The 22,292-nt window shown below is 53.1% G+C and overlaps 1 protein-coding gene across 1 annotated transcript; it reads right to left on the minus strand.

Annotated features, from left to right (window-relative positions):
- Positions 1-1,877: 1,877 nt before the first annotated feature.
- Fbxl16 (F-box and leucine rich repeat protein 16) lies at positions 1,878-14,194 on the minus strand. Its single transcript, XM_038327290.1, has 6 exons — positions 13,925-14,194; positions 5,971-6,617; positions 4,815-5,323; positions 4,394-4,478; positions 4,048-4,111; positions 1,878-3,703 (listed from the first exon to the last, which is right to left on the minus strand). The coding sequence occupies exons 2-6, from the start codon at positions 6,601-6,603 to the stop codon at positions 3,555-3,557; spliced, it is 1,440 nt and encodes a 479-aa protein (XP_038183218.1). The 5' UTR covers positions 6,604-6,617; positions 13,925-14,194; the 3' UTR covers positions 1,878-3,554.
- Between the last annotated feature and the right edge of the window lie 8,098 nt (positions 14,195-22,292).

The raw sequence follows: 22,292 nt of genomic DNA on the forward strand, positions 1-22,292 counted from the left end.
ATTTAGCTCAAGTGCCTACCATCTTCGACCGTCCCTCCTACCCCAGTCTAATGTGGCCTGCTTTGTCTATTGTGGATTTTTGTTTTGTTCTGGTGTTTTTTTTCGAGACAGTATTTTTCTGTGTAACAGCCTGGAACTCAATCTTACAGACCAGGCTGACCTCAAATTCACAGAGCTCTGCCTATCTCTGCCTCCTGAGTGCTGGGATTAAAGGCATGAGCCACCACTGTCCGGCTCTGTCTATCGTGGATTTTATATCTATTTTATGTGGTTACACCAGTTTTGGTACTTTCAGGGCCTGACAGCCTGTTCTGTTAGTGGCTAGGTTTAGTCTCAGTTGCCCCTTTCTCTTGGGGTAGGCAAAGTAATCACAGTCTTCTGGCACACAGTGATCTTTTATTTCTTTAATTTTTTTCCTTTAGTGTGTGTGTGTGTGTGTGTGTGTGCTTGTGAGTAAGGTGTTTCAAGACAGGGTTTCCTTGTGTAACAGCCCTGGCTGTCCTAAAACTCACTTTGTAGAACAGGCTGGCCTTGAACTCACAGAAGTCTTCCTGCCTCTGCCTCCTGAGTACTGGCTGAGGTTGGTTGTTTGTTTTTTTTTTTTTTTTTTTTTTGAGACAGGGTTTCTCTGTAGTTTTGGAGCCTGTCCTGGAACTATCTCTTGTAGACCAAGCTGGCCTCGAACTCACAGAGATCTGCCCGCCTCTGAATCCCAAGTGCTGGGATTAAAGGCGTGCGCCACCACTGCCTGGCCCTGTGTGAATTTTTATGTGCACCATTGTGCATTCCAGATCCATAGGAAGCCAGCAGGCATCAGATCCCCCAGAGCTAGTGTTACAGGCAGCTTAAAGCCATCCGCTGTGTGTAGCATGATTAATAAAAACCCAGAAACATAAATTGGTGTTTGACTTGAAGGTCAGAAAAGCAAAACAGCTAGCCACTGGCTCTTACCTTTGCCTCAGTCTAAAATGGCGATCCTGCCTCCAGGAATCTCAGAGTGAGAGCTGTCTCCTCTCATTTTATATTCCTCTCTAGTGCTGGGATTAAAGATGTACACCACTTTCACCCTGCTTCTATGGCAAACTAGTGTGGCTACTGAGATTAAAGGTGTGTGTCACCACTGTCCGGTCTGTAAGGCTGATCAGTGCGGCTGTTTTACTTTCTGAACTTCAAACAAGCTTTATTTATTAAAATACAAACTAAATATCACTATAGATGTGGGTGCTGGGAACTGAACCTAAGTCTTCTGTAAGAACAGTAAGTGTGGGCTGGAGAAATGGCTCAGCGGTTAAGAGCCTGCTCTTCCAGAGGTCCTGAGTTCAATTCCCGGGAACCACATGGTGACTCACAACCATCTGTAATGGGGTCTGGAGCGCTCTTCTGGCCTGCAGGCACACACACAGACAGAATATTGTGTACATAATAAAATAAATAAATATTAAAAAAAGAAAAAGAACAGTAAGTGCTCTTAACCACTGAGCCATCTCCCCAGTGCCACTGTAATCCTTTAGAACATTGCGGTCCCTCATTTCGTGACCCTGTGCTCTTCTTGAAGGAGGGTAGGCTAGACCCTAGATCCTTTTGAAGAAATACACACATTGACATCAGCCTCATTGCTCCCTTTTGTACATTCAGGGCATGAGAAGACGTCCATTGATCAGTTGCTAAGGTTCCAGTCCAGCCCTGGGCCTTCAACCTATATATGTTTATGGAAGAAATGAGTCACTTTGGGGAATTGAGAGAGGCAGGAGAACCCAGAGATCTGGGCCATCCAGAGTAGATTTAACCCTTACAGCTTGGCCTAGTGACCAAAAAACAACCCAGACTCGTGTTTTTACAACTTTTTTAATATATATTTTTATAAACAGGTCACGTGATAAAATAGCACAAGAAACACTTACCAAATATAAGGTTATATCTTCCGCATATACAGGAGAATGAGGTCGTTATGTACAATAAGAAAATGATTTTAGGGGTTGGTTGGTTTTGTTTGTGTTCCTCTCTCCCCTTAAGTTTTCCTCCTACAGTCATTGGAAATCTCACAGCTTCAGTTGTGGGAATACTTTGGGCAAATGGACAGCTTCCCCCTCCCTATTGGGGGACTGTGGGAAGAAGGGCTGAAGAACCTGGCTCCTGACTACTTCAGCCTGGAGCCTCCCTGGCCAACACTTCAGGGGCAGGGAACTCTTTGGGCTGTTGAACTCTTCCTTTTTGTCAACAGCATCTCTCTCTCTCTCTCTCTCTCTCTCTCTCTCTCTCTCTCTCTCTCTCTCTCTCTCTCCCTCTCTCCCTCTGGCTCTCTGGGAATTAGTTACTCTTTTCCAACCAGATAGGGATGTCCCAAGATTGGTTGTAGGTGCTGCGTCTCCTGGGGCTCAAGGTTGGGAGGGAAGGGGTTCCCAGCCCCTTCCTCAGCACTGCCACACATATGCCAGGATCCCCGAGGACTTCCAAACGTCTTGGGATCTGACAAAACATGGTTGCAGCCCATTTGGACAGGCAAAGGTTTTGGAAGCTGGGAGAGGTAAAGGAGGACTAGAAAGGAGCCCTCCTTCCTTGGGTGTGATGGGTGTGCTGGCCACTGGAAGATCAGAATCACTGGTCGGTGCTGACCCTGACCCTAGGCCAGGCGCTCTGCAGATTCCACCTGAGGAGACCTATCCAGGGTGAAGCACAGTGCTGAGAGGCCTGAGCTCAGCGGGGGGTAGAGGCTGGAGTGGGTGGGCTGCTCCCAAAGCCTGACAGCCTGGTGAGCGGCTCCAGATTGGGGTCTGTCAGGTGCCTGTTCCACCCTTGCACTTGGGTGGATGGGCACCAGTTAGGCTAATGTTGATTATTCCAAGGTCTGCATCCTCCTAAAGCTGTCCCAGCCTGGCCAGGGCCCAAGTATCTGTAGGCCAGGGGGAAAGAAGGGGATAAGAGGGCACAGAGGACAAGAACTGACCCACATGGCAACAAGGAAGAAGGGAAGCCACTGGGTCAGGTGGGCATGGGAGAGTTGGGCTCCTCAGGGGGCCATGGCTTTGGCAGTGGCCTGTGACGCCTTATACCCCTTGGAGGGCTCCAGGCGCGGTGCAGTGGAAGATGTGGGAGGCCCTTGGGGGCTCTTCCAGGCCCCTGAGTCCTGGGGGACCAATCCCTCCATCCCCTTGGGCCCTGCCCGGGATGGGGGACAGCGGGGAAGGCAGAGAGCAGAATGAAATGGGGAAGGCAGTGAGGGCATCTGCACTCAAAGCATCCTCCAAAGGACCTAGCCCCCTCGAGAAGGCGGGCGAGAGATGGCGGCGGCTGTGGCATGGTGGAGGGCGGGCGTGCAGTGCGGGCACGAGGGGCATGCACAAAGTCCCCGAGTGTGCGTGCTTGAGTGGGGCTGGCCCCTCTGTCTCTTGCCCCAGGCGGGGATGGAGCAGAGGAGCAAAGGAGGCACGGGGCGGGATTTCCCTCTGCTTGCCCCGCCTCCAGCGCAGGGCCGAGAAGTGGTGCTCTGGCAGGGATGGAAGAGGGGCTACTGCCCAGGGCGTGGCCGGTTCCCGCGGCCTTTGGGGAAGCCTGCGCTATTCAATGACGAGGCAGCGCGGCAGGTGCTGCGAGAAGTACTTGAAGAGCTCGGGCGTGGCTCCAGGGCAGTTGGTCAGCTCCAGCTCCTCCAGCTCTTGCAGCTGCACGAGGCCGGATAGCCCCGTGGTGGTCAGGAGCGGGCATCCTGCAAGAGCAAGGCAACGGAACAGCTGTTCAGCATCTCAGCTTCACCGGGCAGGAGGGCAAGACCGGAGAGGGCGGTGGCCTGCTGGGAGTGGGTCCTACAATAAGTTTAATGAGACGGGACCTGTACTGGGAGTGGAAGGGTGAGAACAGGATGAGCGGGACCTGCACCAGGGCGTGTGCGACGGGATGGGACTGCTAGAGTTTGCCCTTCCTCCCACCCGCTACCTGGGACTTGATTAGCCAGAAGCCTGAAGTGACTCTGTCTGCCTAAGGGACCTCAGGAAGGTCAGACTGCGTAGGCGAGTAGACGACACTGCCCACGAGGCACGCAGGAGGTCTCACCTGCTAGAGATAAGAGTCGCAAACTCCTCATGGCTAAGAGGTGCTTCAACCCGAAGTCCTGCACCTGGGCGGAAGTGAGGAGGTCGTTTTTTAACTATTTCCACTTGCCTGCTCCCAGGCTAGAAGGGCAGGAAGTGGGGGTTCAAAATGGAGATGGAAGCAGAGCTTGGAAGCACCCATAAGAGCCTTAGAGAATCCTAAGATTCTGCTTCATTTGAATGCTGGGCGTAAAGGGATCCCAACGGGGCCCAGTGCAGTTCAAGAATTGTTTGGATTGAAGCTATTTCCCCCACCCCACGCCACCCACCGCATTTTAATTTCCAGCTCCCTGGGGGCATGGAGGTACCTGGCAGCACCATCGCAGGTAGAGGCTGCGGAGGGACGACATGGTGGACAAATAGCTGAGGCCAGTGTCCGTGATGCGTACACACCTGTGGTTGTACCAGAGGGGGGGGACTGCCCACCTTTAAATCGCTTCACCCCACTCCCACTTAAGTCCCTCCCTCCTTTCCAGAAGTGGTCCTACAACAAGCCCCTGCCCCACCCATCACTGCCCTATCCTGGTCCCACCCCTACACTTGCCCTCCCTGTGACTTCCCCTTTTGGAACATAGCTTTTCCTCCAGGCTGTACTAAAGTTACTCTGACTTTGGGCATTCTCTGTGGCCTTCCCCATCCCAGGAGCCCTTGGAATGGCACCACCCACTCTAGGCTTCCAGTTCCTGGAGATCCCACCAGTACCAGCCTGGAGTGTAGGGATGTGTGCACCTGTCCAGCACGAGCTCCTCCAGGCGGTGCAAGTCGCAGGCCACATATTCTAGTGCCATGTCGGTGATCCGAGGGCACCAGGAGAGGTCAAGGCTACGCAACTTTCGCAGGTTCTCAGCTACAAGCTCCACTCCATCATCAGTGACCTTAGAGCAGCCTGAGAGGCTGAGTGAGGTGAGGTTGGGCAGACTGTGCACCACATTGACCACCCCATGGTTGGTTATCTCCCAGCAAGAGAGCAGGCGCAGCGTGTGGGTGCTGTGGCCCTGGCGTGCTGTGAAGTAGGCCAGTGCAGTGTCAGTCACATGGTAGGCCTGAAGGCTTAGCTCTGCCAGGTTGGGTAGAAGTTGCGAGATGGCAGCAATGGCATCATCCGCCACATTGATGCAGTCACTGACGCTCAGTGAGGTGATTCGTGCGCTGAGGCTGGACCACAGGCCGGCCTCAGTGAAATCGTTACAGCCTGACAGCTCCAGGCGCACCACTCCCTGCATCTGCTCCAACATCACCTACAGGCAGGTACAGATCAGAGGCTAAGACAGCTCCCCCATGCACTCCTGGTTGCCCATCCTGCCAGGGGTAATGAGAGTTGCCTATGGTGAGCAGAAGAAGCTTCTGGGAACCCGGAAGCAGTGGCCTCTCGGGTGTGGACTTGTGTAAGCATGCATCAAGCTGAATTCCAAGGAATGCACTTAAACTGCTTGTTATACTTTGCCAATATTCCAAAAGAGAGGCAGGGCACAGGAGGCCCATGAGCCAGGGAAGGCCAATGTGGGTGTTTGGAACAGATGATTTGAATATTAAAATTACAATTCAGGTCCTGGGGGAAAAAGGGCAGAGTGCCCAGATGCTCCTTCAACCGTTGCTCCTAGGAGACTCTCAGTTGTCCCCTCTCTCCCCTCCCTCTGGCATCCCACTCTCCAAGGCCAGCTTCACTAGCGAGCATGAGCCCACATGGAATTGACCACTATTCTGCCCCAACCTTGAAATCTTATTCTTTTAAACAACAAGCCCGGACAATACCATCCTTGTTACTTTTTGTCCTGTGTACACCTGAGCATCCTCTTGGCCCCTCCACCTCCCATGTCTGTAGGACTGCTGCTGCCTGTGCCTGCCCCTCCGACCCTGTCCACTCCTAGCCAATTTTGGGACGCACCTCTAGGCCAGCGTCAGTGATGGTGGAGCGCTTGAGACTCATGGCCTTGACTCCCTTCTTAGAGAGCGCGTAGTTGTCGATGAATTCACAGATGTCTAAGTCAGAGACACCAACTAGGCAGAAACCCTCAAAGCCTCTAGCGGCGAAGCCCTGCAGGTTCACAAACTCCTTCTCGCCTCCAGGCAGCACGTTGTACAGCTCCTTAGCATGCAGAACAGGCGTGAGGCCTGCCCAGAACTTGGGCTGGTAGAGCACACGCCGCCAAGCCTTGCACACCTGGGCTAGTATGCACTTCTCACATGCTGAGAAATACCAGAAGAGCCCATTAAGGATCTTCTCATCTGTAGCCAGTGGTGGCCGCTCCACTGGGGGTCCAGGCATTGGGCCTGAGGCTGGTCCACTGGCTGGGGGGCATGGCCCCCCGGCCAGAGCAACCCGGGACAGTGGTGTAGCCAGGCTGGGAGGTGGAAGGGTGGGTGGGGGTGGTGGCTGGCAAGGGCGGTTCTTGGCAGCAGGTGTGCCCTTGGTGATGCTGGCTGCGCCTAGACCGTTGGGCTGGCCAGGCAGCTTCACCAGACCATTTCGAGGCAAGCATGGAGGCTTGGGGTCACCATTGATACCTGGGCTCGACATTTTCCTTGCGCGTTCTGTGGATGAGACGGGAGGAACAAATGAGTGTGCCAGTCTCTGGAGTAGCTGGAGAGCTAGCCCTCTGAGCATCCTCTCCTGCAGCACTTCCAGAACCACTCAGCAGAAAGGATCCTAGCACAGCCTTTCTCTGACTGCACTAGAAACAGGCTGACCTTATTCATACTAGCCCAAACATCCACAGCCTGTCATATTCACTGGCTCAGCCTGCACTGCTCATAGGGGCTTTCTGATGTTTTGATTCCCATTCAAGGTTAGGGAGAGATAGAGTCCTTAATTGCTCCCTCCACCTCTGCCCTTTTGATGCCCACTATTGGGGCTTATCCTGCTGAGCAGGATCAGGAAAACTAATGAAAAATGTTTGAGCAGTCTCTGACTCCCTCTTTCACAGGGTGCCAGCAGTCCTCAGAGTCACAGACCAGCTCTCAAGAATCTGTGCACCAGGGCTGGAGAGATGGCTCGGTGGTGAAGAGCACTGGTCATTCTCCTAGAGGACCCAGATTCAATTGCCAGCACCTACATAGCACCTCACAACTGTCTGTAACTCTAGTTCCAGGGAAATCTGACATCTTCACACCAAATGCACATAAAATAAATTGCCTGGTGGTGGTGGCACACGCCTTTAACCCCAGCACTCGGGAGGCAGAGGCAGTTGGATCTCTGCGAGTTTGATGCCAGGCTGGTCTACATGAGCTAGTTCCAGGACAGCTAGGACTGCTACACAGAGAAACCCTGTCTCAAAAAACCAATATATATAAAAGAATCTGAGCACCTATAGTAAACTCTGGAATGCAGGCATCTTCCCATAGTTGATTGCAGTAGCAGTAGAGTGATACCTATACACATGCTTTTTTATATTTAAAAAAATGAAAAATTTCTGTGTATAAGTGTTTTGTTTGCATGTATGTATATGTATCAATGGATGCCTGGCATCTGTGGAAGCCAGAAGAGGGCATCAGATCTCCTGGAACTAGAGTTACAGGCCCCCAGGTCCTCTGTGAAAGTGGCAGGTACTCCTAACCGCTGAGTCACCTCTTTAGCCCTGCTGGACACGTGCTCTTTAATCCTCCACCCGACCCAGAGGATGGTACTGTGCTATCTGTTGTACAAACAAGGAAGTGGAGGCCAAGGCCAAGGCCAAGTGAACTGCTTGTTTGAGGTCAGGGCCAGTAGTTAAGTAATTCAGCTAAAGTTTGGGCCAGAGCTGGAGGAGGAAAGTCATGTGGCAGGCCAGGGTCACCTGCCCATAAAGCAGGTCCGAGTCACTACTCATCTCAGCTCCCCTCAGATTCCCAGGGCTGCAACCGGGTGGCAGAGGGCATCGTGAATGGACAGCATGGAGGGAGGGACAAAGAGAACCTCACAATGCCATATGCATTTGCCCTGCATTCCAGATAGAAATATGACCACCACTACCCAACATCCATAAAAGATGTGCTTTTTCCATGGGTTTCACTTACAGATTCAAATTTGGACACTCTGGAGTTCAAATGGCCACTACTTTTTTTGTTTGTTTGTTTTTGAGACAGGGTTTCTATGTGCAACAGCCTTAGCTGTTCTGGAACTCACTCTGTGGACCAGGCTGGCCTCAAACTCACCTGCCTCTGCCTCCAGGGTGCTGAGATTAAAGGTGTGTGCCACCACTGCCCAACCCCTACTTTGAATGTGTGTTCTTGGCTAGCCACTGGTGACTCTATTTCCTCAACATGAAATCTGGGAGGTGACACCACAGACTCTCTCCTGTGAGAGGGTTTTACAATGTATAATAGGGTAAGGGGCTTGGATGTTTTTTCTGAGTTCCAGAGCTGACCCAAGGGCAAGTCATAATCTCCTTTCTTGTATGTATGTGTGTTTCTAGAACTGAACTGGATCCACATGTGAGTTGTTAACTTCCTGCCCTACAATCTCAGAGGAGTCAGCAAAAGTTTCCTCAGGTCCTCTGTTATACCTGGTCCTATGTTATACATTATACCTTCATACATGATTTCAGTGGGTCATAGCCTCACCAGGGAATCTTGCACAATACCAAGGGATGCACAAGGAGGCTACCTAAGGGGTGGGCACTGGAATATGCACACCCTCAGAAGAGAAGGACTCATGTTAGGCTGAGACCCTTTTCTGGAGCTGCAGAGCCAAGCTGGCCACTCATGTTTACAATCTGGCTTGACACAAAAGAGAGTTGATGAGAACCACCAGGATGGATTCCTCCCTCTGCTTTATAGCACTATCTCATTGACTTTCTATACTGCAAGGTGATCTGTGCCAGTGTCGCACCTCTGGGGAGGGGGAAAGCCCTGGACTGGAGTTTCCCCAGAGCATGGTCCTCATGATCCATCACCTAGCTCTGTGTCTAAGGATGGCCATTGGCAATCCACCCCAGGCCCTTAGTGCTATTTCCCTATTACTCCCCTCCTCAGTGTCTATGGGACCTGGGTAGTGGGCCAGTTTTTCCCTGAGGGAGGTTTTCAACCTTTGGCTGCTCTTCTGTGCTCAAGAACAGGCAGTAGCAGCTACACAAAAGCTAGTAGGACAGTAGCTATTTCTCCCCAAATGCACCCTGGAACGACCGCATACTTTAGTTTCACAGAAAACACCTTTGTATAGCCACTATTGTTACTCAGTCTTTATACAACGAGCCTGAGGCTCTGAGGAGTTACAGTTGTGTGCCATGGCAAGGGGAGTCCAAAGTGTGGTCACTCCCGTTCCCTTAGAGCAATACAGGGAAGGGTCCTGTTGCAGGACAGCAGCATTTATGATGGGAAAAGATGAGGTTCTTTCTTGACTGCTTCAGTTCTTGTTCAGCACCACCCACATTCTTGGGAACTGTGCTGAAGATGGAGAGACAGCACCAGCCAGAATACCCACCACATCCCTGATTCACAGTCTATGCCTAGACCGCCGCCCATCTAACCTCAGCCACTAGGCGCAGAACCAGCGCTCTCGGAGCCCCGAGAACAGCACCATGGACAGCTCCCGCGCTCATTGGGGTCAGCTGGGCGTACTGCACCACAGACAGTGAAGCGGAGGAGGGGTGATCGGTGGCCCTGGCAAACCCAGATCCACAGGAAGAGGCAGGGGGAGAAGCCGCCCGCTTGGCTAGGATCTGGAGGAGGCTGCGGAGGCGGTGCCAGGGGAGAAATAATCCAAGAGCTGTGCCGATTTAGGCTGAAAATGCTCCCAGCCGCGGGTGTGCACGTGGAGTGCCTGAGTTGCTGGGGGTGTGTGGGGGGAGATGCACGTGGATGCCCCGGGCATTTGCAGGGCTCCTTCCTGTCCCTTGCTGCAGCTCTAGAACTCACGTTTGCAGAAGCACACGATCCCTTCCTACCTTCCAGACTTACATCAAGTAAGTGAAACCAGGCCAGACTCTGTCTAAATCCCCCATCCAGGTCCCTGCCCTTGGTTGGAAGTTACAGAGGCAATCCTGCTGCTCCCCAGCTTTAGGATTAGGGGGTTCTCACTGCTTCTTCCACTTGTGGCAAGAACCAAGCCCAAGCACCCCCTGTTCTGTGGTTCAAAACTGGGAGAAGTTACACCTGGGCCCAAGGAAGGGCTGAGGCTTTCAGAGAAAGCTGTGCACATAGGGAAACAAGAGGTTACTGATGGGCTCCAGCAAGGATCCCTCTACCCAGCCCTGTTCTCTAGCCAGAGGGTGACATAGGGCCTGCTCCCAGGTATTAGAGAGACAGGATTTCATCATGTAGCCAAGGCTGGCCTTGTATTTGCACCACTCCTGCGACCTGACATGCTGGGATCACAGATATGTACAGTTAGAGCCCCTTTTTCATTCTGCAACTCATCTCTCCACCCAGGGTGGCTCCCGTTGCCTGTCTGGAGTTGCCTGCTAGAAGGAGGATGGATCAGTGGCCAGGTCACCCAGCCTGCCTCTCCCTCCCAGGCGAGCATCTTAGGTGCTAATACTGGGGAGAGGTCTTCTGGAATGATGACTGAACTGCACTCAGCTGCAGGCCCAGTGTGTCCAGTGCTCGGTTTAGAGTGAGATTCTGGGTCAGCTCTAGGCTGCATTGGAGCTTGGGGTCCCTGAGTCTATCCTAGGCTAGGAGGAGACAGAGATGACTTCCTCAGCTGCCATGTCCTCATCATCCCAAGCCTCATGGAGGTACTCCAGCTGACTGTGGCTTTTTGTCTCCCTAGAGGACTCACTGTGAGCATAAGGAATACAGTGGGCACAACAGGGCTCCTGGGAAGGTTCCAGTACTTGGAGATTTCCGGATTAACAAGGTGCTGAGCCACAAGGACTTGCCTCTTCTGTGTATCCAACTATTGGACCCCAGGACCCGAGTAACCCCACAGCCTTACCTCCAGTCCCGACTTCTTGCCCAGCCAGGCCTTTGTCCTCCATTCCTTTCCTCCTATTCCCCATCACCTGACCAAATGGTGACCCCTGCTTGTTCCACAGACTTTCTCAGCTGCTGCTCCCACAGCTAGCATCCTAGTATTCAGAGTGTCACCCATCACAGGGATTGTCCTCACTATCTCTGTCTTTTCCCTTAGCCTGGTAACTCCTTGAGGACAAATGGTACCATGCCTGTGTGGTTTCTGGGTCCTGCTGAAGGAAGGAACAAGAACCAGTCACCCAAACTGCTAGGGGTGCAGCTGCCAGAACTTCAGAGTCTTGGCTAGTCTGTGGGGCAGGAGTAGCTCGAGAACTTAACGTACAACTGGTCAGTATTTCTAGGGAAGGAACTAGATTGTGTCAGCACCTGGCTCCCCAGTTCCTGTGAGCTTGAGGTGAAGATACTGGGGAAGAGGAGTTCTTGCAGCTCTTTTTTTTGGCTAAGTCCCCCTCTGAAGTTTCATGGCTAAAGAATACGGCTGCCTGTCCCCCTAAATCTGGCCTGACCCTGGAAGAGACAGGAACCACCGAGATGATGGGAAGAAGGCAGCCCTGTCCTCCTAGCAGCCCCTGCCTCATTACTGTCTGGAGCACCATTGCGGAAAACAAGGCTCAGAGATGAATCTTTCGGAAGCTGCATAAATGCGCAACTTGTCTCAAGACCCCAGCGTTTTCTGATTCCCAAACCCTCAGACCAGGAACACGTCCATTGCATTTTGCCTCTCTTTTTTTCTGCCTCACTGGGTCCTGTGTCTTCCTGTGATCTGGCTAGTGGTCTCTGCACATAGTTCTCATCCAGTGGGGTCTCTAACCCTGAAGTCCTAAAGATTGCAAAGTACACACCCACCAATATCCCACCCCTCACAGCTATCAGTCTAGGGGCTCGCCCCCCCATCTCCGACACAGTCATCTCTGTGAGCACCAGGCCAGGATAGAGGCCACCTTGGATGCTGGTGCCTGCCCTCATAGAACCTGCCCTGATCAGTTCCTCATGCTTGGGAAAAACAACCCAAGTACTCATAGCCAGCTCAGTCTGTGGCGGTAGCCCCAGGGACTGGGGTGACAAGCAGGGTAGCTGGGATTGGGGGCACAGTGCAGGCAACATGACCAGTGACATGGCTGTGACTCAGGGACATTCACAGACCTGCCACTTTGCACGTGTCAACAGCAGCATCTCCTTCCACCCCCCTGCTGAAGCAGCCTCCAGGGGATGTGCCAGGGATTTGGGGATGGGGAGACCCCTGGCCCAGGAAGTACATAGGCCTTGAGAAGAACCCACATTGATTCTCCAGCACACTGAGGCTCTGCGACCAAGCTAAGGGCAAATGGCCACGAGGCACTGAGGTTTTAGCTTATTAGGTCTCTCCTGTTCTGCAGAATATGAGACCTCCAAGAGGTAGGCCCGAGGATCCTTTAGACACCTGCCAACGCAGCCCAGCTGCATTCTTTGCAACTCGTTTGGCCATTGAACCACTAGCAGGGAAGGTTTAGGGCCACTCACTGGCCTACCAGACCTTGCTTTGTTGCCACCACCACCCTTCCTTGTGCCAGTCCTGGAAGGTACATCAGTGACTCCCACAGGTGAGGACAGTTGAACGGTGCCAGCCAGAAGCCCCTTCCCCTGTTTCTGCGATCCACCTGGCTCAACCTCTCAGGGCTTCCTGGGTCTAGATCCCTTGCTTTAACCTCAACAATGGGAGGAGACAGGACCCATTCAGGTGTCAGAAAGTGAGAATTTGGGTGAAGGGGTGAGTGTATATGTATCCAGGACTCAAGGGAACGGGGGGGGGGGGCTGGGGAGTCAAGAAGTGAGGGTTGCAGGAAATGGGGCAGCCGGATTCTGGGGTATCTCAGTACCACCCATGTTTTCAACCTTGAATCTCCCTCTCTCTCATCATAATGGCTCCCAGTCCAGCTCTCAGACCACTTCTAGGCAGGACAGCCAGGCTCCAGGCCCCAGCAGGTTTGTGACCTCATCTAGGCAGCCCCCAATCTTTCAGGCTCTCTTCCCAACCCCCACCTTCTGCTCTTAGGCTCCTGTCCAGCACCTCATCAAAGTGATGGTCTGGAAGAGAGGGTCCTGTGTCCAAAGGGACACCAGAGAGGCCTGAACAGACCCTGGTCAGTGGGCCATGGTACAAGATGGCAGGAGGGAGCAGGTGAAGTGGCATCTGCCATCTGCTCCTGGGAGGTCAGCTGCTGGCTCAGGCTGGGAGGGGCTAGCAGGAGGGCTGGTAGGCCAGATCCAGGCCTCTACAGTGCAGCCTTCTCTCCTGGGATAAAGGGCGGGGAAGATCCCCCATTGACCTAACATCCCAGAAGGACATGGAAGCCCTGCTCAGCAATCTCAGGGTACCCAGTTCCCATTTTGAAGCTTTCCAACCTTGGCCAAGGCCCATTTCCTTCTCCAGAACCAAAGACATGCCAGCCCACTCCTTCTGCCTCCCTGTGGGCGGCAGTTCTATACCAGCTCATGTCCAGAAGGTGTCCAAGGCCCCTAGGCCACATATCCACATGGCTCCTCCCGTTTAATTGTATCAACACCTGTCACGTCCTCTAGTCCGCCCAAGGCTCACAGAGCTGGAGTGGGGAGAGCCTAGAGCCAAGCCAGAAGGAGTGGGGGCTGACTGCCTGCAATTCCGCGTCCTCGCAGTCACCGTGCTTCCTCTCAAGCAGTTCCGTGGTACCTGACTGCCTTGCGGGTGGAGAACGGGGTGCGATCAGGCCGGCTGCTGGGGTTAGGGGCTGTGGAACGACCGGTTGGCCTAGCGGCCGGAGGATGAGGTGGGGAAGGGGCTGCGATTACGTAAGCCCTGCTCAGGCGGCGGCGGCCGCGGCGCAGTCCCAAGTCCCCACCCCGCCCCCTCCTCATTGTAGCCTCCGCGGAGGCAGTGGCTCGACCTGGACCCTCCCCTCCCCGCAGCCTGGCCGCGCGCGCACACACCTTACCTCGGCCAGGGCTTCTGGCTCATGCCACGCTGTCCGCCGGGCGACCTCGCGTCATGGGGAGCCCAGCACCAGAGCCGCCAAACGCGGAGGCGGCCGAGGTGCTGGACTGGCTAGCAGGGCCCGACTGCGCCCCGCGCCCGGCGCTCCGCGCCAGGGCCCTCTCGGCAGAGCCCAGAGCGAAGCTCCCCGGTGGGAGAGGATCTGCCGCCCTGAGCCTCCCACCGGGGAGGCTGAGGCTGTGCCCAGATAAATAAGGCCGCTTTGCAGGGAGCCCGGCGGGCGCCTCCTCCCTCCCCTTGCCCTCCTCCCCGCGCTCCTCCTCCGCGCTCCTCCCCGCGCTCCTCCGCGGCCGCCGCCGGCGCCGCGCGTGCCCCCCGCCCGGCCCTAAGAGCCGCGCCCTCGCGCGCTCCCGGCGTCCGGACCAATCCCGGCTCTCGAGCCGGGCTGAGGTGTCGAGAATCCTGAGCCCCGCCCCGCTTCGCGCAGCGCGCTCCCGGTGCGGTACCGACGGGCACGCGCCAAGTACCAGCGCCCGCTCGGAGACCGGTGCTGGCACAATAACAAACCCCGCAGGCCGCGCGTCCGGGAGGACTTTCGATGGGAAACAGGGCGCGCTGCCGAAGAGCAGCTTAGAGTGACCCTTCTGCACCAAGCGGTGGCAACCCAGAATCCCGCCCGCTGAAGAGAACTGGGGTCCTTGGCGCGAGCGTTTGGCAGTAGGGTTCCGGATTCTACGCAGATGCAGACGGCCCTATGTGTTCTTGCTTGGACTGCCACCTGCGAGGGCGAGGAAAGGGAGGCCCTGTGGAGACACCAGCACGGTCGCACCCCTACACACACACACACACACACACACACACACACACACATACACACATACACACACACACACACACATACACACACACACACACACACACACACACACACACACACACACACACCTTCCGCATGGCGCAGGGCAAGCCTCTGGGATCTCATTTCCTTTCTGTTCCTGCTGCTGAAGAATCTCCCTTGGTGGTGACATAGTCACACACCTGGAGAAACCTGCAAGCAGATGACGAAAACGAGCGTCAATGAAAACACATGACAGTGTAGAGATAGTGGGAAGGGGTTACTTCTAAGAATGCAACAAACGATCTGAGACGCCCTCCTCCCCAGGGCAGGAAACAGAAATGGTTCAAGAAGGGGTGTGCAAAGATCCTAAGGCCTTGAGTTCCGCAGGTTCCCTCTGGAATGAAGTGGAGGTTGGGTGGTAGAAGCCCGAATGGCCCCAGACAAGTGGTTCGTATGGAGGACCCTGTAAAGGTTGCTGGCTGGATAGCCGGCCTCCCTGTTAATGGGATTCTAATCTGGGGTCTCTGGGGAGCAGGGATAACAGATGTGGGGACAATAGAGTAGCGTCTTGAAAGGAGGGGCTACAGGGTGAAGTGTTCTCAAATGAGACCAACTGGTGTTGGGAAACATGGCCTCGTGGGACTGTGAGAAAGGGAAGTAAAGTGGATCCCGGCTGGTGTGCACATGTGTGTGCATGTGTGTGTGTGCATTTATGTGTGCATATAATGTGTGGGCAGGTGCCTATAGAGATCAGAAAACAACCTAAGTTGTTCCTTAGGTGCGCTCTCTCTCTCTCTCTCTCTCTCTCTCTCTCTCTCTCTCTCTCTCTCTCTGTGTGTGTGTGTGTGTGTGTATGGGTGTGTGTGTGTGTGTGCGTGCATGCATGGAGATCCGCCTGTGCCTCCCAAGTGCTGGGATTAAAGTGTGAGCTGCCATTGCCCAGCTTTTAGGCCAGAAGAGGGCACCAGATCTCATTATAGGTGGTTGTGAGAGCCACCATGTGGTTGCTAGGAATTGAACTCAGGACCTCTGGAAGAGTAGTCAGTGCTCTTAACCGCTGAGCCATCCATCTCTCCAGCCCATTACCCTGTTTTTTGAAACAGGGTCTCTCATTGAACTTGAGGCTCACCATTTATGTTAGACCGACTGATCTGCAGGTCTTCAGGATCCCCATCTGCCCTTCAGTGCTGGGGTTATCAGCAGGTACTTTCCCCTAGCCCATCATCATCTCCCCCCCCCCTCTCTCTCTCTGTGTGTGTGTGTGTGTGGTCACTGGCTTGGAGCTGACCAAGTAAGCTAGGCTGGCTCGTCACTGAACTCCAAGGATAAGCCTGTGTTTTCCTTTCCAGTACTGAGCATACAGTCAGTCACATGTCACAAAGTTCAGTTTTTTATTTTTTTATTTTATTTTTTTTGGTTTTTCGAGACAGGGTTTCTCTGTAGCTTTGGAGCCTGTCCTGGAACTAGCTCTTGTAGACCAGGCTGGTCTCGAACTCACAGAGATCCGCCTGCCTCTGCCTCCCGAGTGCTGGAATTAAAGGCGTGCGCCACCACCGCCCGGCAGTTCAGTTTTTAAAAAAGATTTATTTATTTATTATGTATACAACATTCTGCCACCATGTATGCCTGCACGCCAGAAGAGGGTGACAGATCTCATTACAGAGGGTTGTGAGCCACCATGTGGTTGATGGGAATTGAACTCAGGACCTTTGGAAGAGCAGCCAGCGCTCTTAACCACTGAGCCATCTCTCCAGCCCCCCAGTTTTTTGTTTTTAAATTTTTAAAATTTGGATCCAGAGATCAAACTCAGGACCTTGTGCTCACAAGACAAACACTTTATTAACTGACTTCTCTCCAAGGCCCTGGCTGGTTTTTGAACATGGTGGATCACTGTTCTTCTAGTGGGGCCTTGAGTCCAGCTTGCCATAGCCAGGACAGGGCAGGCAACTGTATGGCTGGGACTGGAGTGTCACCATCTTGCCTGGATATGGATCAAAGAAGGCGTATTGGCATGGGACAGAGGCGAGTGTAGACACTGAGCCATCAGAGGGTGTCCTTCCCACTCATCTAGTCATTGTCCTTGGACAGGTAGCCAGCGGGTGGCAGGAGGGGACCTTGGGCAGAGGATGTTGTGCCTTGGCTTGGGCTTTATGACGAACACATGAAGGGTTTGAGGGAGGCCTAGGCACACAGTGGCCCTGGAGCGGGTCCCATAAAGTGGCCCTGTTTTTGAGAAAACAACAATGAGGACACTTAGGAGATTACTGAATCCTGGTCTGATGGGGCCTCTCCTGCCCCCCCCCCCCATCAAGGGACCCACCTGTTTCCCTCTACCTCTGCCATCCTCCCCAGGTCAGGCACCTGTTTTTCTCCTTCATGGCATCAGCAGCTTCCTCCTTACTGGTTTCTCTCGCCCCCTGCCCTGTTTCCCCCAGGGTTCCCAGGGGTCAGTTGGCATGCAGTAAGAGTCCATCTCTCCTAGGCTGCTCTCTTCTCTACTGTAGCCTGGAAGACCCTGGCTCCTAGGGCTCTGTACCGGCCAGGAGTGTACAACCCTCATCTGCAGCTCCTCTCTCACCTGGCACCTCACCTGGAGCAGCCTCTTGTCACCTGCCCCTGAATGAATTTATTTGACTTTCAGACTTGGCAGTCCTTCCTAGGAACTTCCATTTCTACATCTGCCCACAACATCAAAATCCTCCTCGTCTCAGCCTGGGCCTACTGACTCTCTGATGGTACAGTTACAGTGGGCTGGTGGCTCGCAGAACCCCTAAAGGGCCAAGGTGGGGTTCCCTGGGCACTCAGCAGAGCACAGGGGAGGTGCACACATACACATGTGGTCAGGGAGGATAGGGAAACTGGCTTTTGAAGCATCCTCCATCAAAGATTCCTGCTCGCTTTTGGAGAGCAGCTTGTGTCCTGAGAGAAGTATAGCAGACAAGGTCCAACTGGCTGTATGTGTGACTTTTCATCTCTTTGAAGAATATGAGGTAGTCTGTGGGACCAGTTTAACCACGATGCTCTCTTCCTGGGTTAGTCTTAAGGGACCGATATGGGAGCATCTATGAACTTGGCTCCTAAGGACACATGGAGTGTCTCTCAGTGGAGCACCCCTCAAGTGAAACACCCTCACCTGGAGGACCCCTCACTTGAAACACTCTCAATTGGATCATCTTTTAATTGAAATATAATTAACTGGAGCGGCCCTCATGAGGAGTGTTCACATCTGGAGCATTCTCAAGTTAAGCGTCCTCACCTGGAGGACCCCTCATTTGGAATACCCTCCACCGGAACACCTTTAAACCAAAACACATTTAACTGGAGAACCTCTCACCTGCAGCACTCTCCGTGGGAGCACTCACCACCTGGAACACTTCTGGCTTGGAGCACCCCTCTTTGGAGACATCCCTCATCTAAAACCACCTCCACCATCATTACCCTTACCTGGATGTCAGAGCACAGAGGATTGTCTCCTGTCTAGACTGCTGGGGTCCAGCTCTACAGTGATGGGGGACTCTGTGGGCCCAGGACTGCTGGCACATTTGGCTCAGAGACAGAGGGCTGAGGGAGCACCAGGGGACCACTCCCTGGGCCTAGAATGATGGCTCTATGCCTGCTCTAAGTCTCGTCACAAGAGCTCCTCAGGCATGTCCTTACGAGGCTCTCGTGCTCCAGAGACACATGGCTTGGTCACATCCTCCTCAGGCCGTTCCCTTCACTGAACACCTTCTGGGAAATGTGACTGGGTTCTAAGGAGGAATGCCTTGAATATTTTAGCACAGTACCGGTGGTGAGCAACCCCCTCAAGGACAAAGTGAGTCATCCTGGGGCTAGATAGGAACTTGGTGCCTCTGATCTTCTGTGCCCTCTTTTCCTACCTCTCCCTCCTTCACTTACCCCGTGCCCTTTTTCATTCTTCTTCCTTTCCCAACCTGTACCCCTGGGCCCTCCTTTTCCTCCACCCTGTCCCTGCCCAGAGTCAGAGACTCAAGAGCACCGGAGAGAAGCAGGTGGGACAGCTGTCGTCCGACTGCCCAGATGACAGGGTGAGGGCACCAAGGTTCTCTGGTGGCCTCTGCTCTGGCCTGGCCCGCCCCCTGTCAAGGCTGAGGATGACTCAGGGCTCAGCTGTCACCTCAGCAGCACGCGTTGCGTCGCCTAGTGATGGCTGTCTCCCAGCAACGGTCGTCTCCTAGCAATGGGATATTTTCCCCTGGCCCTGGCTGGAGCCAGTGGCTATTTTTAGCTCAGCTTCAAATCAATCAGCAGCTGCATTTTGGGCTCCTCAGGAGATGCAAGGTGTTGCAAGGTGGTCTTCTCAGCAAATAAAAAAAAAAAAAACACAGAGATAGAAATCGTAAAGCTTGCCCCCTTGAAGTGCTAAGCTGAAGGTGGATGCAGTCAGATCTCATGGGAATGGGTGGGCACTCGAGACTGCTTGGAAGCTGGCAGCTATGATTACGTCCTGGATGATGACTGAATCACCCTGAAGCTGCCAAGGTCCAGCTGGGTACAGTAACCAAAGGCAGTGCTCACAGTAGGAGCCGCTGGTACTCTTTCCTGGGTCCCCGATATCCCCTGCTCATCGGTTGTAGGAACTATCTTCTTTATTCACACCCAGCAGCCCCATCCATGCTCAATTCTAGTTGTAAGGGTCTTGGTGCCGCCACAGGTTTAGCTAGTGACAAAGAAAGCGTCTCTGGCCAGCTACATCTAGTCCCCACATGGCTTCAAGTGAAATTTGAGATCTGTGAAGAAAGGAAGTCTTGAGCAGGCGGGAAACTTATCGTCCTTTCTAGTTTTTCTCACAAGATCAGGAAGAAACCTAATTTCATCCACTCCCAGTAGTAGACCTACTGGGAGCTGATCCTGCCATTTTTTTTTTCAATTTATTTATTCTATATACAGTGCTTTGCCTGCATGTATCCCTGCAGGCCAGAAGATGGCACCAGATCTCATTACAGGTGGTTGTGAGCCACCATGTGGTTGCTGGGAATTGAACTCAGGACCTCTAGGAGAGCAGTCAGTGCTTTTTACTACCGAGTCATCTTTCCAGCCTGAACATGCTATCATTCCCACTTAAATTTTGTGGTTGTGTTTGTTTAAAGCCCTATGGTCCTGGGGCCATAGTCTCTCTAACCTGTCAGTTCTCCTCACTTGAATCTCTTTCCCAAATTGCCTCATTAGATGGCCCACTCACTGTGAGTCAACTGCATGTCTGCCATCAGCTCTCCTGTTGGATGTTGGTGCTGCCTGTCCTCTGCTCTGCTCAGCGTCCAGCACACTGTGGATATACCATCAATGTTCTCAACCTGCAAAGGCCCGTGTTACAGGGACAGCCGTGGCTGGAGGTGGGCAGGCTGAGCGGTGACAGCTGAGGCCTCTGCTGCTACCCACTGCATCCCATGAGGTGCAGTACAAGGCCCTGGGGAAGCCAGGACAGGAAAAAGCTCTCAGGATGGTTTCCAGCTTGGACAACCCTTGTGATGGCTACTCTTGGTTGTCAACACGCTTGGGAAGAGAGAACCTCAACTGAGAAATTTCCTCCATCAGATTGGCTTGTAGGCGTGTCTTTGAGGCATTTCCCTATTTTCTGAGCATCTCTCTCTCTCTCTCTCTCTCTCTCTCTCTCTTTCTCTCTCTCTGTGTGTGTAACAATAATAATAAAAAGAGGCTTTTTTGTTGTTGTTTGAGACAGGGTTTTTCTGTGTAGCCTTGGCTATCCTGGAACTCACTCTGTAGACCAGGCTGGCCCTGAACTCAGAGATCCATCTGAAAAGGCATTTTCTTAATTGCTAATTGATATAGGAGGACCCAGCTCACTGTGGGAGGTGCCAGTGTTGGGTGGGTGGGCAAGCCAGGAAGAGTAGGCAATAGGTAGCATTAGGATGATCTCTACCTCAATGACTGCCTCCAGCTCCCTGTGTTCAGTTCCTGCCCTGGCTTCCTTCATTAGTAGACTGTGACAAGGACGTATAAGTCAATTAAACTTTTTACGTCCCGAGTTTGTTTTGGTCAGTGTTTTACCAGAGCAACATAAAGTAATTAGAAAACCACCTTTGGGTCAAAGGTTTTGAGATGCTGCATACTGTTGTCTAAAGCCAGGCAAACTAGCAGCATGGAGCAATTCCTTGTAGGGTCTCTGCAGTCTTCTGCATGAGGCCACAAGTTTCCATGCACCATTTCCCAACTTTTTGAAGTACATCTTTGTTTGACTTGAGTTCCTTCTGTGGATTTTGTTCTGGCTTTGTTCTTAAGGTAAGAGCACTAAACTTTAAGACACTCAAGGAAACCCCCAAGCTGAGCATATGTCAGAGTTATCTGAGATTTGAGATGTCCTTATTTCTCTGTTTGCTCATTTACTCTGGGTATCTATCTACATGCACCTGTACTAGGTATGTTGGATTATGAGGCTAGTCATTGCTTTCTGGGATCTATGTCCATGGGCATCAGCGTTCTGGTAGCTAATGATGCTCAGTGTCATTTTCCTTGACAGTTGTGAGAAGCCACGCCTGTCCTGCTCTTCTCCCCTAGTGATAGAATCATTGGTATGTTGTTTAGAGATAAAGATGGGGAAGGATAAGTCTAATGCAGAGGTTCAGGTCAGATGAGAACTTCTTTCAGACCAGGTTACGCCTTTGGAATCCCTCTTATCGCTAGGACTCTAGCTGTTTCTCTATTTTTTTTTTTTTCTTTTTTTCCTCATGGTTTATTTTTTTTTATATTTAAAAATTTCCATCTCCTTCCCTCCTCCTCCCCCCTCCCTCCCCTCCTTCTCCCCTTTCTCTCCCCTCCTTCTCCCCCTTCCCTCCCCTCCCCTCCACCCATTCCTCCCCTCCCTCCCTCTCAAGGCCAAGGAGCCATCAGGGTTCCCCACTCTATGCTAAGACCAAGGTCCTCCCAACTCCCCCCAGGTCCAGTGGTTTGGACCGTTACTCTTTGTGGACCATGAAAGCGCATGGGGCGCTAAGCTCATCTTTCCTTGTATCCAGCAGTGACCATGCTGGCGACAGATGGGGAAGGTGACTGAGCCCCACATTGGAGCACTGGACTGAGCTCCCAAGGTCCCGATGAGGAGCAGAAGGAGCGAGAACATGAGGGAGAAAGTCAGGAACGAGAGGGGTGCGTTCACTCATGGAGACGGTGGGACAGAACTAATGGGAGATCACCAACTCCAGTTGGAATGGGACTGATGGATCATGCGACCAAACCCGTCTCTCTGAGTGTGGCCAACAGCGGGGGCTGACTGAGAAGCAAAGGACAATGGCTCTGGGCTCTGATTCTTCTTCATGGACGGGCTCTGTGGGAGCCTTCTCAGCTTGGTCGATCACCTAGCTGTTTCTCTAGAAGAAGTTTAGGGTAGGAAGCCAAGTCCCTGAAACTGGCTTGCTCATGCTCCATATCACCATTAGAGGGCGCCTGCAGACTGCTATCTGCCTCAGAGGCTTGTGCTGAGGAGACCGCCAAAGAAGGACCAAAGTGCTTAGGCCTGGACATCCACGGTTGACCCAGGTGTCCTGTGTCTTTCTGT

The sequence above is a fragment of the Arvicola amphibius genome, chromosome 4 (assembly GCF_903992535.2).
Source record: "Arvicola amphibius chromosome 4, mArvAmp1.2, whole genome shotgun sequence".
NCBI lineage: Eukaryota > Metazoa > Chordata > Mammalia > Rodentia > Cricetidae > Arvicola > Arvicola amphibius.

Excerpts from the sequence above, each read along its gene's own strand:
- Fbxl16 (XM_038327290.1), bottom strand. The coding sequence starts at position 6,603 with ATGTCGAGCCCAGGTATCAATGGTGACCCCAAGCCTCCATGCTTGCCT. Across the intron at positions 4,479-4,814 it reads GAGGAGCTCGTGCTGGACAG|GTGTGTACGCATCACGGACA; the intron begins GTGCACACATCC and ends GTACAACCACAG. Across the intron at positions 4,112-4,393 it reads ACCTGCGATGGTGCTGCCAG|GTGCAGGACTTCGGGTTGAA; the intron begins GTACCTCCATGC and ends ACTTCCGCCCAG.